This window comes from Beta vulgaris, chromosome 8 (genome assembly GCF_026745355.1).
Source record: "Beta vulgaris subsp. vulgaris cultivar EL10 chromosome 8, EL10.2, whole genome shotgun sequence".
In the NCBI taxonomy this organism is placed as follows: Eukaryota; Viridiplantae; Streptophyta; class Magnoliopsida; order Caryophyllales; family Amaranthaceae; genus Beta; species Beta vulgaris.
This window is the reverse complement of record NC_079209.1, coordinates 52077556-52094679: the sequence shown is the minus strand read 5'-3', so window position 1 is coordinate 52094679 and position 17124 is coordinate 52077556. Positions and strand designations below refer to the sequence as shown.

The 17124-nt window shown below is 34.5% G+C and overlaps 1 protein-coding gene across 1 annotated transcript; it reads right to left on the bottom strand.

The window, feature by feature from the left end:
- Positions 1-757: 757 nt before the first annotated feature.
- Positions 758-16738, bottom strand: LOC104901735 (DNA-directed RNA polymerase 3, chloroplastic). Its single transcript, XM_010689335.4, has 19 exons — positions 15771-16738; positions 13657-13854; positions 13426-13559; positions 12989-13058; positions 12557-12615; positions 11019-11136; positions 9043-9156; positions 8635-8766; positions 7313-7729; positions 5734-5784; positions 5102-5172; positions 3795-3879; positions 3487-3639; positions 3308-3382; positions 3094-3183; positions 2624-2671; positions 2407-2521; positions 2167-2270; positions 758-1464 (listed from the first exon to the last, which is right to left on the bottom strand). Exons 1-19 carry the CDS (start codon positions 16599-16601, stop codon positions 1354-1356), a joined length of 2976 nt encoding a protein of 991 aa, XP_010687637.1. The 5' UTR covers positions 16602-16738; the 3' UTR covers positions 758-1353.
- Between the last annotated feature and the right edge of the window lie 386 nt (positions 16739-17124).

Sequence of the window (17124 nt, the reverse complement as noted above, 5' to 3'; positions counted from 1 at the left end):
TGAGAGCTAGACGATCTTGACCTCCTCTTAAAATACGTCGTCTTGCTTCTCGTCCAGAATCCGCCATTAATCTGCCATGCCATCCAATAGTTCACTAAGGTAATCTCATTTCTTCATACAAGTAACCTCAGTTAATCATATGACAATCCTATTTAATCAAATGGATAACCCCAATTATTCACAAAAGTAATCTCATTTATTCATACGAGTAACTTCATTTGTCAACACGAGTAATCTCGTTCAATCATAAGGCAACCCTATTTAATTATACGAGTAACCTTAATTTTTTAAAAATTAACCCTATTTTTATATATGTGCAACTTCATTCCCTTATAAGAGTAAACGGATCAATATTCCCTTTTGTTATACCACATTTATTTATAGGAGCGACTCCCTTTTATTGAGAGTAACCACATATTCATGCAAGTAATTCCATTTGCTCACAAGAGTAACTACATTCATTCATAAACGTTTGTGCACAAGTGTTAACTTCAAAAGATCATATCTCACAGCAAACTCAATATCTTTGGAAACCGAAATTCAAATTGGGATAAAAATTTTGCTTGATAGCTTTTCGATGCCTGATCGAAAGCCTGATTCCGATGAGAAACGAGTAAGATTTGACCTTTTGATAATGAGATGACAGGCTGAAAATGACGTGTGTGGCCACACACAAGACGCTTTGTCAATCAATTATTGTCAGACCAACGGTAGATCAAACTTATCCTAGCAAGCTTTCCAGCAGACCAACAACAAATTGAGAGAAGATAAGAAATTTTCTATATTATATACTGACTGAATTTTTACAATATACAAAACAATGAATACTTTGGTGTCTTGCTGCCTGGTACAAAATCTCTTCTACCTTTTTGGTTCATACAACAATGAGATAGAAGTAAAACATAAGGTTACCACCTATTTACAAGCTCTTCACAACAAAAATAGACACAAGTCATCTGAGTATAGTCACTGGCTGCCTATGAGGCTTCTTCAAGCAGCTTCCACATCATAAAAAGGAGATGGAAATAAGCAGCAACATTTCCAGGAGCTCTCATGACAACCAGGCCGGTTCTTCCTATATTGCAATAGCAGTTCTCTATAAGGGAAATGGTATAAAACACCATTGTCCGATCAAGTGATATGTCCGTGTTTGAGCTTCTCACCAGATTCAGTTAGCTTTATATACCCATCAAAAGGCCAAAAAAGCATTACCATGAAAGAACTTCTGGGTTAGCGCGTCCTTAGCTCGGTCAGCAATGAACCTGAACATGACGTCCAACGTTCGTTGCAGAACAATCTTCTGGGGGCCAAACAGAATTTGCTTTTCAGATTGCATATTGTTATGTTCAAATTTCAGTTGAAGAAGTACGGTGATTCAAGGACTTCTTCCAAGTCAAAGGTCCCTCGTTCTGGAAGTGGTGGGAAGGTTGATTTTGGATATGATGCCTGGAAGCTCTCAAGCAACTGCAAACAATTTATAGAAAACCTTAAGGGAAAAGAAACAAGAAACAAGAAACTATAAATCACATCCGACTAGTATTAGAGTGTTGATTAGGCTATAAGTCATGCAATGTGCTATTTGTTGATAAGATGGAAGAGCTTTGTAGTTACTCCTGGTCCGCTGCCCAATTCCTAACTGTTAGGAGCATTTTGTTCTATATTTCTAACATTTATTATATTGTATGTTGAATCACAAATGTTGTATATGTAATTACCAATGCTGTACCTTGAAACAAAAACATTACTAATACAATACTATCCTAATATAGTTGATAGGAGATATATTGGATTTATAACATTTGTAAAAACATGAGTAATTCAATACAACATGTATAGTTGAATATACGCCCCAAAAATGTTGGTAACTAGGAATTCTTCTCCTGTCTCTTAACAATAGTCCACATCTCTATTTTAAGATGTCCCAATAGAATAGGCCACTCAAGTTAAAACTTTAAGCTTTCACATATTACCCTTGATAATACTCTAAAATCAAGAATTTTAACAAAAGAATATGTTGGCATGTTGGAGATATAAAAACTTTTACATGACGAAGGATAGCAGTGAAAATTTAACTCAATTCTTTTTAGATATAGACCTTTGATCGAACATGGCCTTTTTTATTAAAAGGAGGGAATATATCTTTCAAATTAAGCCATAAATTCTCACATTTTCTAGAATCGGCATATCATACAGCTCTACAAACTTTTCGCGAAGAATTTGATTCATCTTTTCCACATCACATGCATGCGTCCAAAATGAATCATGCACTCCTGCAAAGACAATAGTACACAAATGTTTTAATTTGCTTCACGTCATCTGCAGCTAAGGCTGGTTTTCCGAACACATAAGAACAAAGGAATGTGACTACACAAGAGAACAGGAAGTTAATATGGTCAGGTGAAAAACCTGCAAACTGTAAACCGGCATCTCTGCATGCCACAGCAGTCATCATCATATGAGTGCCATCAAGTGAGTGAACATAGTTTGGAGGAAAAGCAGTCCGTTGTTTTTTCACTTCAATCTGATAGTAAAAATTCAAATCAGTTTGTTACATGCAGAAAGCTTTAAAGGGGGGTGGCAAGAGAAAAATAACTGACACGCGAGGAAAAGAACACGAGCTTACCCCTTCACCTTCTTGTTGCAAGGCCAAAACCTGAAGAGATGTTTTTATCTGCAGACCAGCAAGAATTTGGTCAAATTTTTGTTACAACGGATCTATGTAAAAGCTATGGCCAACCAAACATAATGGTGCAGAGCACAATATTGCTTCAGATCTATCATATTTTGCTGCGTGCAAGATTAAGTAATATCATAACTGAACTCTGCTTTGGGAGAGGAGATGGCTTAGAGAAATAAACCAAACATAAAATTATGCTTTTTAATTTTTATTTTACACCCATATACCATTTTTCAATCTTTCTTCTTTGTTTCTCTTTATCCATTTAGAATATTGTTAAGTGCGAAAACTATGGTGTATAAAAAGAGATTGCTTTAAAGTCTTTAACTGTAAACTATTGTAGTATCATGTAGATGTATCTTTGCAATGGAAAAGAGTAGGCTAGACAATATCAAGCAATGTGATAGGAAACTCACAAGATGTCTTTTACTTTTACAGTATGGCTGTACTACTGGCAAACCAAGAGGAGTGGTCCAGCGAACAGGTTGATTTTCAGAAGCAACAACCTGTAGAGATGGACAGGTCAGATGAAGATCACAATCACCAAGCCAAACTATTGTAGTATCATGTAGATGTCTTTTAAGTTTCATGCTTGTTATCTCATGTTCTTAGCAATACAGGACCCACTACCTTAGCACAATCACCAAGCCAATCCATGATACCACGTGCAGCTTGAAATAACTGACCGAGGGCAGACATAGTTACCTAGAAGAGGATGGTATTGTGATGTAAGAATTACTTTCCACGCATTATTACATAGTGAAAACTCCATAATTCCTTTATGTTCCAAATGCTGTACAATTTCTTACCTTAGCAGAATAGCAGGCTGCAGAAAAAAGCAGTCTGTCATCTGTGATAACACCCTTCTCCTCTAACCTCCTCTTAATTTGCTCCCTTGCCCCAACAAATGTAACACCATAAACAGAAGTCATTACAGTCTGCTTCACCAGTTTACGGTCCACCTGATTCATTACAACTTCTCTATCAGCAGATATAATAAGAGCACACAACTGTCTATTACCATCAAACACATTGGTTTTTAAAGGAAAATACTTAATATCCGAACAAAGGAATAGCAATGGGAATTGATCAATTAAAACATGTACAGATGACGAACCTGATCGACTAAGACTTTAGCTAATACAGCATTTGGGTCTGTTTCAGGGTCTTTTCTGCTATCCTTTTCCATGATTTCACGAACCCTGATAAAAACCCAACATAAAGTGTCTTTCTGAATTTCTTGTCCCACGGCAAACTACTAGCTTATAGCGTTTTACAAGGTATTATAAATTTGACTAATAGGTGCTTCCATACAAAAACAAAAAATCAAATGAAAGAATTAGAAGGTGATAACTCGCAAAAATTGCAATTTAAAAGCTGGTAAGTAATAAAAACTCCTTTCATGAAATATAAAATAGAAGTTCAAACGTCAAAGGGCTCTAGATGAAAAAGGAAAGAAAAGGAACACCCAAACAGAAGAAAACGTTACACTTATAGCTTTACAGCTTCCCCTTCAATTGTAAATTCTTGTTCCAGTTAGTACATTCTTATTTGCAACAATATATATATATATATATATATATATATATATATATATATATAGAAGTGAGTTCATAAGAGAATGCATACTTACATGAGAAATGAGAATGAATTTCACGCGCTATAACTCTTATGAATGAGTGATATAACTCTAATGAAAAAGTGATGTAACTCCAAAAAAAGAATATTAGAAGAAAAAAAATTCTAAAAAAAAAAATTAATTTTTTAGGGGGGTAAAACTCTAATGAACAAGTGTTGTAACTCTAATCCAATCGTGTGGTTGAGATTCATTCTCATTTCTCATGTAAGGAGCATTCTCATGAGAATGAATCTCAACCACACGATTGGATTAGAGTTACAACACTTGTTCATTAGAGTTATACCCTCTAAAAAAATTTTGAGCCCAAAAAAATTTTTTTTTTTTGAATTTTTTTTCTAATATTTTTTTTTTTAGTTACATCACTTTTATTAGAGTTACATCACCAATTCATAAGAGTTATAGCGCGTAAAATTCATTCTCATTTCTCATGTAAGTATGCATTCTCATATGAACTCACTTCTATATATATATATATATAGAGAGAGAGAGAGAGAGCGCCATCCAACAAGCTCAATTGCATTTTTAGAAGGATGTTTCTGAATAAAAACATTACTCCAATACAAGTTACATTCGTAATTCGTTCTTCCTTCTCTTTTGGTTCCTCCACTAATAACTTTTATACAAATATTAGATGAATTTATCTTTCAATTATTTAATGTGTCCCTCCATGTCATTGAATTGTGTATATTCAGTTATTCACACACACAAAAAAAGAAAAATCTGAAAGTATAATTATTAAGTTCTTATGGCAGCAATGTTAATCATGGTGCAAACTAAATAATTACCTTGCAGCGATTTCTGAGTATACATCAGCAGGCTTTTCCCCAGCCACTAAGTTTACTGCCGCTGCTTCCTTCTGTAGAAAAGTAACAAAAAATATTTAGCACATGGAGGCATTTCAAACAACCAAAAGAAATTGCAGTCTAGTATATCCATCCCTAGCACTCAAGAGCTTACGTAAAACAGCAATGACCACAACTTTGTACAGAACGTCTTTCAACAGTACCATAAACACAATGCCAGGAAGATTAAGCTTATTCATTTTTATTTATTTATTTTTTGTAGTGAGTCTTTCGTCTATCTGCATCTCCCTTGGAGAAAAGAAGGACACGGGGGAGAGATAGCGAATAACATAAATTAAAAAAATGTCAGCAGTGTTCTCTCCTTCCTTCATATTGGCTATGCAACCTAGACGGCAGAAAGAGAACAATTAGACAAGAATTAATCATTAATTATATTGCAACATACCAACTAAATGAAAACTCTGCTTGTTATCAGTTATCATACAATAATTCTTATGCATCCAAACATAAGACTGTGTTACAACAAGTGATACAACTAAAAGTCCAATTCATTTCAGAAAAGTGGGGAAAAAAGAAAATTAGGGCTTAGGAACCAAGATCAACAGAAGACGTACACTATCTCTTCCCAAAGCAGCATAATGCTGTAGGCCATTGCATGAACCATCCTGAAATAACGAATTCAAACACAAACAAAATTTCAGGTAAGATATGCGATAGATTGTCACATCCCGAATGACAAGACATTCTGCAATATGATGTAATAATGTCCTTGGAATACTCCACATGCGATGCTCCTTTCCTCAACTAGACAATAATTCTCAAAAAAAGATAAAGGAAAAGGAAATGGATAGACACTAGACTTGTATGAAGTTATGAACCTAATGACACTCCATAGAGTCGGCATGTGTCATATTTGACACATATTGATATCGAACACCAGAGTGCGTCCCAAGCGCTCCAATGTGTCTAGGAGACGCTACACGACATATCCTTTATTCTATTCACATAAACGCGTAAGATAAATTTGGGAGTTGGGACACGTTTATGCACTTGACAATGTAATTCTGCAACTAGATTATACTTCCTCCATGTCTCAATAAGTGACACGCTTTCCTTATATGAAACATCAAAATAAGTAACACCAAGCTTGAAATGGCAATTTTTTTTCATTTTTATTACAAATATGCCACTATAAAAGTAAAAGGGGACCACTACGTTTTTTGGTTCACTCCTTTAATTACCTTATTTTGTGGTGGTCCTAATTTTATCTCTCTAGGTTCCTTGGTTTTTCCCCCACTCTCTATCTTTCATTTACTGAGAAACAAAGGAAGTCTAAAAAAGAAAAATTAGTAAAAGTGGTAAAATAAGGAGAAAAAAAGAGGGGAAATTAGAAAAATAGTCATCAAGGTTCCAACAAATATAACACATAGCAACAAAGGGATTTTTTTTTATGGCTTGATTCTCCTTCAAATTCTCCATTATTGGTCTACTAATTTTCAACTTTCTATAGTTACACTACAAAAAGTTCTCTATAATAGTAAGAAAGAAGATTTAGAAAAAATTCTAGAGGAAAGAGCCTTTTAAAGTTCTTTTTCTAGAAATCAATAAGATGTCAAAATTTTAACAACTGTTTTGTTGTGTTGGCATCCTTTAATTTCAAAATCACGTATTCCCTAGGTCCATGTTGTGGCCATACAGGTATATATATATGTGTTCCAGTGTAATATAGGTATGAGCATAAACTAGCTTGATTAGCCCTACTTCTAATGATAAATTAACTACAACAATGATATGGAAAACTAAAGTTTCAAGAGGAAAATACACATCAAATTTTTAGCCACCATTTGAAAGAACTTGGACAACAACATTTCCAGGGTTTCAATATATGAAGCTCTGATCCCTAGAAATTCAACTCATGGAAGCATGCTCACTCAAGCAGTCCTTGACTGTTCTCTATCCAAAAGCACAATTAAAAATTTTAATAACAGAATTACAAGAACTTTACTAAGTTAAATGTGCACAGCATAAGACAATAAGACATTATGGGGAAAGAAAAACCACTTCAGCGGGTAAAGATAGCTCCCAGTTAAGTAAAATACAAAAGAACACCAAAAGAGAGTGCCTGTCGAACTTACAGGACACCATAGAGAAAATTATGATGATAAACGAGGTTCTCCCACAAGGAGTACATACCTGATGAATTGGAAGATTGGAGATAAAAGTATACGGTGATGAACTGTTCAGAGCTCCTGATAGATCAATACAAGCAGCTAAGCATTGAAAAGGATCTTCGGCAGTCAACCACCATCGATTACCATAGATAGGATTGCTTGCTGAGTCAAATATTTGAGCCAGATGATTTTCCACAAAAGCTTCACGAGCCTCATATGAAAGCTTGTCGACACCACCAGCATACACATTTGCTAAGTGTATCTTCAGCCACTGTAGTCCAGATTTTCCCAAAGGCCGTCCTTCAGCAAACTCAAGCACGCCTCGGCACAGATCAGAACTTAAATGATTTAGATGTGGGTGCATGGGATAAGCTCGGCCACGGAAATCAAGATTATGAGGATAATAAAATCCTTCCTCATCTCTCATCTTCTGAGCAACCTGGAACAACAAAGCCAGCGAAAAGAAGCAGGCCGTCACTTAAAAATACTTTCATATAATGTATAAAACTATAAATAGTTAATTTTATCTCTTCTCCTTCTATATGGAAAGTTGTATAGAATCCGTGATTGACCTAGTATATAATCAACAGATAAAACCCAGAAATAAATCCAATCTCATTCCAACAAGGTAACAACTACCCATACAAAAATTATTTTCCCACAGCTTTACAATAAGACTCAATTATCGGTCTCTATCCATTCCAATGTCCTATATAATTTTCTAACTCCACTGATAAAAATAAAGTTAAAAGGAGGGAGGGTCATACATCCACCAAAATTATGGGAAAAGAGAAAGGGAGCTCCAATAATGCTATATATCTAATGGAGAAATGCCAGAGAAAGCCCATGAGATTACCTTATAATGAAGCTAAAAACAGTTCTTCACCCATCTAGGAATCTTCACTAGAGAATTATCTTCAAAAACCTTATCATATTTCCTCCAACAAAAGTAACCATAAGATAGCAGAGAAGGATGACTACCAATATGCACCCTTACCCCTTAAAAGTTACATAGGTCAAAATCCATATAAAGCACTTGCAACTTGCAAGTTTTCAAGATAGTGGCTTTATGGACATTTCTAGGAACTATATAGGAATTCTGAATGGATATCAAAATGTCACGGAGGGCTGGTTTCTTAATAATACACGCCGCTACATAATGGAATAAAAAAATTTCACTCCAACCAGGCATTTTATTTAGTAGGTGAAATCGCCAAACCAATACTATATCTGATTCGAGTATGAACCGCAAATATTGCATTTCAGCGTCCACTTCCTATAAACTCAATTATCTGATGCTATTAAGTAATCATATGTGACATAACGATAAAAGAGAATACATACGGAGAGTTTAAGTTCAACGTCACATCGTAAAGCATGTCTCTCTCTATTGATTTTCTTTGCTTTCCTCACACTCCACTTCCATGTATCAAGTTCTGCTGGATCCTCTGTCAGTGGCTTTTCAGGCAATGGAACCTGAAAGTGTGGAAATTCAAACTAGATGAACACACTGGAGAGGAAGGAGGAAGCAGTTGAAAAGAGAAAGAAAGAAAGACAAAGGCATCAGATCCAAATACAACATAGACCATGAAGTAGCATCAAATCAATAAATCAAGAAATATATTCTGCCAGACAATTAATGGTCAACCTGCCGATCATTAATAGAGAGGCAAAGAAACCCAAAAGGATGATAATAAGAAAAGCAAGTGCTTGAACAAAAAAAATAAGAAAATAAGAAGTTGGAGCACTGACATCCTCACAATTAACAAGACCACCAATGTTGCCCCCACTAGCCCATAAGCTTTCCACCACACTAAGAACCTTTCTGTTGATTCTCCATTTTGTGTTTCCAAGTGTATTCAAGGCCTGCACAAATGTAGAATAGAGTTAGAGTTACAACCCAAGAAGCCTGTAACTCCACACACACACACACACACACACACACACACACACATATATATATATATATATATATAAGAACCCTCTTATGGTGAGAACCACTGAAAATAAACAAAAACTTCCTAAAATGAGCAGAAAAGTAATAAATGAGCAAAAACATTGTGAAATGATCGAAATCTTGTTAAAATGACAAAAAATGAGTGGTTCCCAGTTTCTCACACACACACACACAGACACACACACACACACACACATATACATACATATATATATATATAATATATAATATATATACATATTACATATATACATATATACATATATACATATACATATATATACATATATACATATATACATATTACATATATACATATATACATATATACATATATACATATATACATATATACATATATACATATATACATATTATAATAATACATTATATATATATATAATATATATATAATATTATATATATATATATATATATATATACATATATACATATATACATATATACATATATACATATATAATATATATATATAATATATGTATATATGTATATATGTATATATTATATATGTATATATGTATAATATATATATATTATATATATATGTATATATATATATATATATATGTATATATATATATATGTATATATATTGATAAGTAATAAATCAGAAGACATTTCGCCGTAACTCAACACTCACCAGATACTTCTACTGAAAATATTCATATAAGCAGAAAATATCTCTGACGATGTCATGTCGTTCAGATTCATCCCGCATAAAAATTAATATTTTGAATTTGAACAGAGTGCTCTAACTCAGCTGCGTTACAGTTATGAGAAATTTCAGGCTATTTATCCAGTCACATGCTCTTTTCCTTTTGCAGATACACAACAGTTTAAATGAAGCTTCAACTATTTTGTTCAGAATCAAAAACAAAATGAGCAGAACTGCGAACATCGGTGTACATGTGTGTAACGGAATAACTGAGCAAATTCACATTTTTACACTCACGTTGCTTAGGGTTTGGTAGAGAAATTAATCAATAAGAGCATGAAAGTTAAGATTCATTCACTGCCTTAGTCCTTAATGAAAGAATTATACTAGAGAAGTCTCCTTTCCCCTTCTTTCTAAAATGATAGTAAGATTAAGCTAAAGAAGATATAAAAGGGTCGATTAAATTTCTATTCTATATGATTAGAAAATATTTACAATCATATCAAGCAAGCTTGCAAACTTCATTATATGAATTTATAGTCAACTAAAATGTTTAGCGAGTGTCAGCATGCATTCCCTTAAGGTTGATAAGAGAGACTCATAAGTTATAACCCTCCCTCCATCTTGAGGTCAGAAACTAACTGATATTGTGTTAATGATGAGTAGCTCATTCGATTATCTTTCCAACAAACAAGGAAAAAAATAAGAACAAGCTAAATTCCATTCAGTTAGAACTTAGAAGTTTAGAACACCCACACAAATATTTCTAGTGGATTTGAGATCTGTTTCAAGGATTGATCTTGACAACATGCAAAACAAACTAATCCTAGTGAAATCAGTCTAACTATCAAAGAAAAATATAGACATACTATTAGCTGCACACAAATCAGATTCACAGAGCTTTAGGGATATTACCACGTGAATTAGGATACGGGGGACACAAACCCAAAACAAAATCTAGAAGAAAAGAGAGCAAGAATAATGATTGCAAACATGCCCAAATACAAAGCCAAGCTACTTAACTTTTTGAGCAACTATGAAGTGAAAATACGTTATGCATATCAAGCTTAAGGGTGCTCTATTCAGCTGTACCTCAAACACTTTCTGCATCTGCTGCGGTGGAGTTTTCCTCATTGCATCCTGTTGCTTTCTTGATCCATGTGTACGCATAACATAAGAAGGTAGGAACAAGTAGCCACCTTTGTCATACCTGGAGAATAAGCAAAATTTAGATGTTAATTTACAGTAAGTATATACTATATAGTATCATAGAAATTATGTATGCTGACAGCAGCTGAATGATTATTATTCAGTCTCTTTATACAGGAACTATTATCCCAATGTGGCAAGGTCCAAGGGACTTCAGATGTACACAGCCTTATTCTGACTAGTCAAAGACTATTAAAGGCGGGGCTTTAAACAGACCCGTTGTAATTTGTGTACAAAAGGGAATAGAATTTTGCAACCGCCTAAGCATTCTTGTGTTGTGTGTGTGTGTGTGTAGTGATAATTGTTATGTTACTAAATACACGACGAAAAGACAAATTGAAAAAGAACTAAGAGAGGTAAAAAGGTTCAGGGGTAGTTGGCAAGTATCATGTCAGAAATAAGAATCCCAATAGGATTGGGGTCGGCTTGCATAAGTCAAGATGTTATATCCGGTGGTCGTCCAAACAGGTCCTCTGCCTCCATTCCCTTCTATCATTTGTTATGCTCCTATAAACCTAGTTCCTTCTATCAGTATCAACACCGTCTATCCTAGTAAATGTCACCTTCTAAAATCTCAACTCTCCGCTATCCTTACTAATGCGTCATCTAGTCGAATCCCAAATATGTAAACAAGCATAACCGGTTTTTCATCTTTCCCGCAACTTCTGCAACTCTAACTTTATTCCAGATATCTCCATTTCGAAATCTTATCACTTAAGGTATTTCCACACATCTATCCCAAGATATGCAGCTCTCTACCCCAATCTTTTATTTAATAGTTAAACTTTGACTGTCACACTTGGCGATGTAAAACTTTGAGCATTAATATCTCTAATTAATGTCTAACACTCCAACACGTATATTAACACTGCTCTATAAGTCGTCCTATAGAAATTTCCTTTTAGCCTTAAAGGTACAATGCAATTGGACAATATCCCACAACTTTCCATTTAAGTCAATTGATTGTATCCTATGACGAAATTATCGGATCCTCTGTAAAATCAACCCATGGTACTTAAAACACTCACTTATTATGGATATCCCAATGTTACTACCTCGCTTGATTCCCTTATAACTAGAATTGCATTCCATGTGTTCCATTATAAAAAGTAAATAACATCTCCCATCATAATTATAATGAATTATTTTCTGCATACTCTTGAAGTCTCACTAGTACATCCAACTTCCAAATGTGCACTTTGTTTTTATGGAAGCATTATTCACAGGTTCCTCGGGTTTTATATTAGATTATTTCTTGAAGATCAGTCTTTTCAGAAGTGAGAAAACCAGAGTAGGATGAGAATCTACGTTACATTGCTCTTTACACCAGTAGAAAAGGGACATAGCTTCCATAATTCTACATGGGAGCTGACTTATCAAGAACTTTTGAGGATATTTTCATAAAAGAGAAGAATTCATACCCTCTCCAATTCTTCGGAGGTATCAACATTGGGACATAAGGAATGACCATGTACCGAGCCTGTCCAGAAAAGGCAGTAAGTACGTTAGTTTATGTAATCAAATGGAATCATTCATATCTGATGTACAATATTCTGAAGTTGATCTGAAGGCATTAGAAATACTTGGCCATCTGATATATAGAACATTCTCTATCTTCAGATGATAATTTACAATATCTGTGAGCAAAGTCTAAAGATATGGAACATAAATAAGGTAAGGCAGATGTGTTTGCCTTTAACTTCAATATAGATGAAACAAGTTTTAACTTAATGATTTAATGCAATGTTGCTATACAGCACAGTAAAAGAACAGGGGGGAGGGAAAACTTCTGCATGCACTTATGCGTTGTGGATGTTTTCTAGATGTCAGATAACAATGAAAGAGAAACTTACACTCCTATCAATCCCTTTCAGAACAAGCGGATCACATTCTATAACTCCATATCTTTTCACCACTTGCTGTCTTCAAGAAGACAAAAAAAAGGGGAAAAAGTTAAAAGAGTGAGAAGTTATTCAAACAGAAATACTAGAATCAAATCCACTTTCTTCAAGAAAGCTGCCCCACAATGATATGATGCTACCCATGATACGTCTCATGTACATTCTTCCTCAACATTATGAAATTTTCATTGTCCTTTGAGGTAGGTATCATCATAGACAGAGAAATGGTGATGCAGCAAATTATAAAATTTTCATTCACTAAACTTCATAAATTGTGCCAAAAGGCGTTCATCAGCAGCAAAATTAATATAAAAAAGAAGTACACAAATTACGTGTATGGTGATGCAGCTTTCTGAAGATGAAGTATTTAGAAATTAGATGCACCTCACCCTTGATCATTGTTCAAAATTTTGAATTTGTGCCTAAAAGCAGGTCGTACATCAGGGGGACTGTCAGCTGATTGAGTAGTTGGAATCTGAATATAAGCTGTATCTATAAGCAACTCTATCAGACGACTACCCAGCTGCACCATCATGGAAAGCAAATAGTGAGTCAGAATCAGAAGATGGCAAGACATGATTTAGTGTCTTAAAGATGTATTACAGGAAGAAAAATTGCACCTTAGCTTGAGTTTCTTGACTCCATGACTTCGTATCTTCAGTTGTCACCAGCTTTGCTGCCTCAAACAGTCTTTTCCTCTTGACTAAACTCTTCACACGATTCCGCTGAATCTCCTTTTCCTTTAATAAATCCTCTGGCATGTCACTGGCATTTTTCCGTATATTCTTGGTTTTCTCCAAGAAACTGTGAATTTTTATCTGATACCAAGGAACAAAAAGTACAAAATGAAAAAGAAGAAAGCACACAGCAAAGAGAACTTAGTTCAACAATCTGCAATGTCATCTAAAGACCAGAAATAATGCAACTCTAATGTTCTATCAATCAAATTATAATTCAGGGAAGAAAAGAATCATAAAGGTAACATATCAAAATTTACTGGAAGAGAAAGAGAACCAGGCAAGCATGGTTCCGTTATGGTTCTCATCACAAACTTCAGTAGACTTATTCGAGATACAGCCAATATAGCTTTGGCACAAAGTGAGTAACAGATATTGCAAACAGAATTCAAATTTCCATGGAAACTCCAACATGATCATATTATCCACGTCTCCACGACAAATGCAATGAAGCAGTTCACTCTCGATAGTTCTAGGTTCTCTATCATCATTGTATAACCATACAATCCAGGATTGGGAGGTTTGTGGTCTCAAAAGCTTCACTGTCCCAACTCCCAAGTCCTTTCAAATCTGTGGTGAAAGAAATCCTACAGAGCCCAAACTATGTGATTACAATGAGTTAGACAAAATAGGAGGCACATTTTAAAATAGATGCTAGGAACTCCTCTCTAAAATGGGAAAAGGACAGCAACAGCCGATCCCATATAACTGCTGGTTATTGTTGTAAATGATGGTAAGCAACCGAGTCAAGGAAATGAGCAGACACTTCTTTAGCAAAAAATCCCTTTTAAAGGAGGTCTAGAAGTGTGAAACAGATGGCCTAAAGAGGAGCAATAAAGTGAATATACCATCAAGAACATAACTTATCCATAAAGACCCTAACTTATCCAGATGCTCTACTCTAACATCCTTTTTAAGAGACAGAAATACGTCGATTATTACATGAAGCTCACATGATAAACTAAGTCTACTTATTATGAAAAATAAAGGGACAACTACAAAATATAATATGGTATTATAAAAAGGCTACATCCTAGATCCCTTATTTCAATAATAAAAAAAAATACTTAGCCACATACATTGATATTTAAAGAGAAAGATCAATGAGCTTCTGAGATGGTATGAGGCAATATTCAGCAAATTACTTAAGAAGCGGTAAGATGTCTTTGGCATGCTACTTACAGTGTGTTGCTTTCACCTAAATTCGCTTATCCAAACTTTTTGGAACTTATTTGAGCTATCCCTGATTTACTAAAACTTATTTGAACTTATTATAACTTATGAGATCAAATCTGAGCTTCTTAGTATCGAATTGCAGTGACCACGGGCAGCCCTTATTGGAACTTATCTGAAGTTTTATGGCACTTATCTGAAGTTTCTTTACGCGAAAAGAACACGACCTTCATTTTATGCAAGAGGTAATTGGTTCTGAAGAATTCAGCACAAGCCCTTTGCCACTAGGACTTCTTCCAGACACCACATATGAGACCTAAACTACCCATTTCATGGAGCTTCTTCCCCTAACTTGCTGTTTCTCTGAAAAATGAAATCTAATAGGCTATATGAATTGATAAGCTAGATGCTAAACATTCAAATAAACTTCTAGCAACTAAGTGACAAGCCTCAACTGAAGTAATCTAAAAAAAGAGCACATCGTATAAAAAATGCACGTTCCCACAATCCACACAAGTATATGGAATTGAGTCATTAACTGAAACCAATATAATCATGCAAGAGAACTCAGTAGTAATGCTATCTAAAGAGCAACATTCTAGAGATGCCAATGGTTTTATATGCAAAATTACATCATCAACATTAACAAAGATATACCCCTATAAATGTGCCACAATTGAAATGCAAATGTATGAAATTATCTCCAAATATAAACTTAAAACATAAACTAATGCAAAAATTTCACTTCAATTTTCAAAACACAAGTATTCAAAACCCATGAACTGTGCAATTCAAACCAAAACCACAAGCCATTAACAATGCACCTCCTGTTCAATTGCAGAACCAATCTGAAGAGCAGCTTGAACAAGCCGAACGCACCCGGCTTCATTCCCAACCATAAGCAAAGCCATCATCTTATGCATCACAATAACAGCCATCTTATCAGCAGGCAACATATCAATATGATACCCATAAATAGCTTTTTGCTTCCTAGACCTTTGCAACTTCTGCTCCTTCTCAATTGCTTTCTTCAATGGCTCAAACCAACCTAAAAACAAAGCCTTAACTTGTGGCAAATTAGGTGCCAATTTCTTCTCCCTCATTTCTCTCACAAACTCCCTATATTCTTCCACCATATTCTCCCAAGCCTCAGTTTCAGCTTTAATCTGTCTTCTCCTCAACAAATTATACTTTTCTCTCTCAATTTCCTTAAATTCTAACCTCAACCCATTACTAGTCTCAGAAAAACCTTTCATAAAAAGGGTATTCACCCAAGGAGGATCTTGCATAAAAATTCTACCTTTTAATTGAATTTCACTCTTAATTTTCTCAGAATTTCTAAACTTCTCATCAATTTTTTCTGCTAAATCTTCTTCAGGAGAATCCAGAATAACCTGGGATGATTGAAGTGAAGGTTGAAAAAAGCTGTTTTTGTCCAATTTTGGGTTTAAACAAGGTGAAGATAGAGTAGAAGGGAAAGAAGAAGATAATGGAGATTCTGTAAACATGGGAATGCGTAAATGTTTGTTAGAAAGTGGGATAAATAGAGAAAAATGTGTTCTTTGAGTAGAGTTTTTGTGGGATTTTAATGGTTTTCTCCATTGTTTTTGAATTTGAACTTGTGGTATAGCAGAAAAAGTAGCTGTTGAAGACATTATTGAAAGTTGGTAGTTGTAATTTTGTTGAAGAATTAGAGAAAGTGTGTGAAAGGGAGAATGAAGAGAGAGAATGGAGAGAAAAAACCTGAGATAAACCTCTGGAAGAAATGGAATGGTGGAAAATGGAGATAAATGGTGTTTGCCGCGACAAGTAGAGGATAATCCAGTTACTGCCTACAGGCAGGAGTGGGACCCATTTTTTTCTTGATATTTCTCTATTTTATTTTTCCTTTATCTTTAAGTTTTGGGAATTATTATTATTAATGAAGTATATAGTTTATAAAGGAAAATTTGTAAGAAACGACATTAAAATACAATTTTTTTTTCAATAAAAAGCTTTTAAAAATAATATTGGTATAAGAAGATCTTAGGAAAATTGTCTGGTTGACCTATTTTCCAGTGTTAAATAATATTGCTCGCTACTTTATATTGAAATTTTAAGGTTAAGTTAAAGAGTTTAGACCTTTCAAAAAAAAAAAAAAAAAAAAGTTAAAGAGTTTCGAGTTTGTGGTGGTTAATA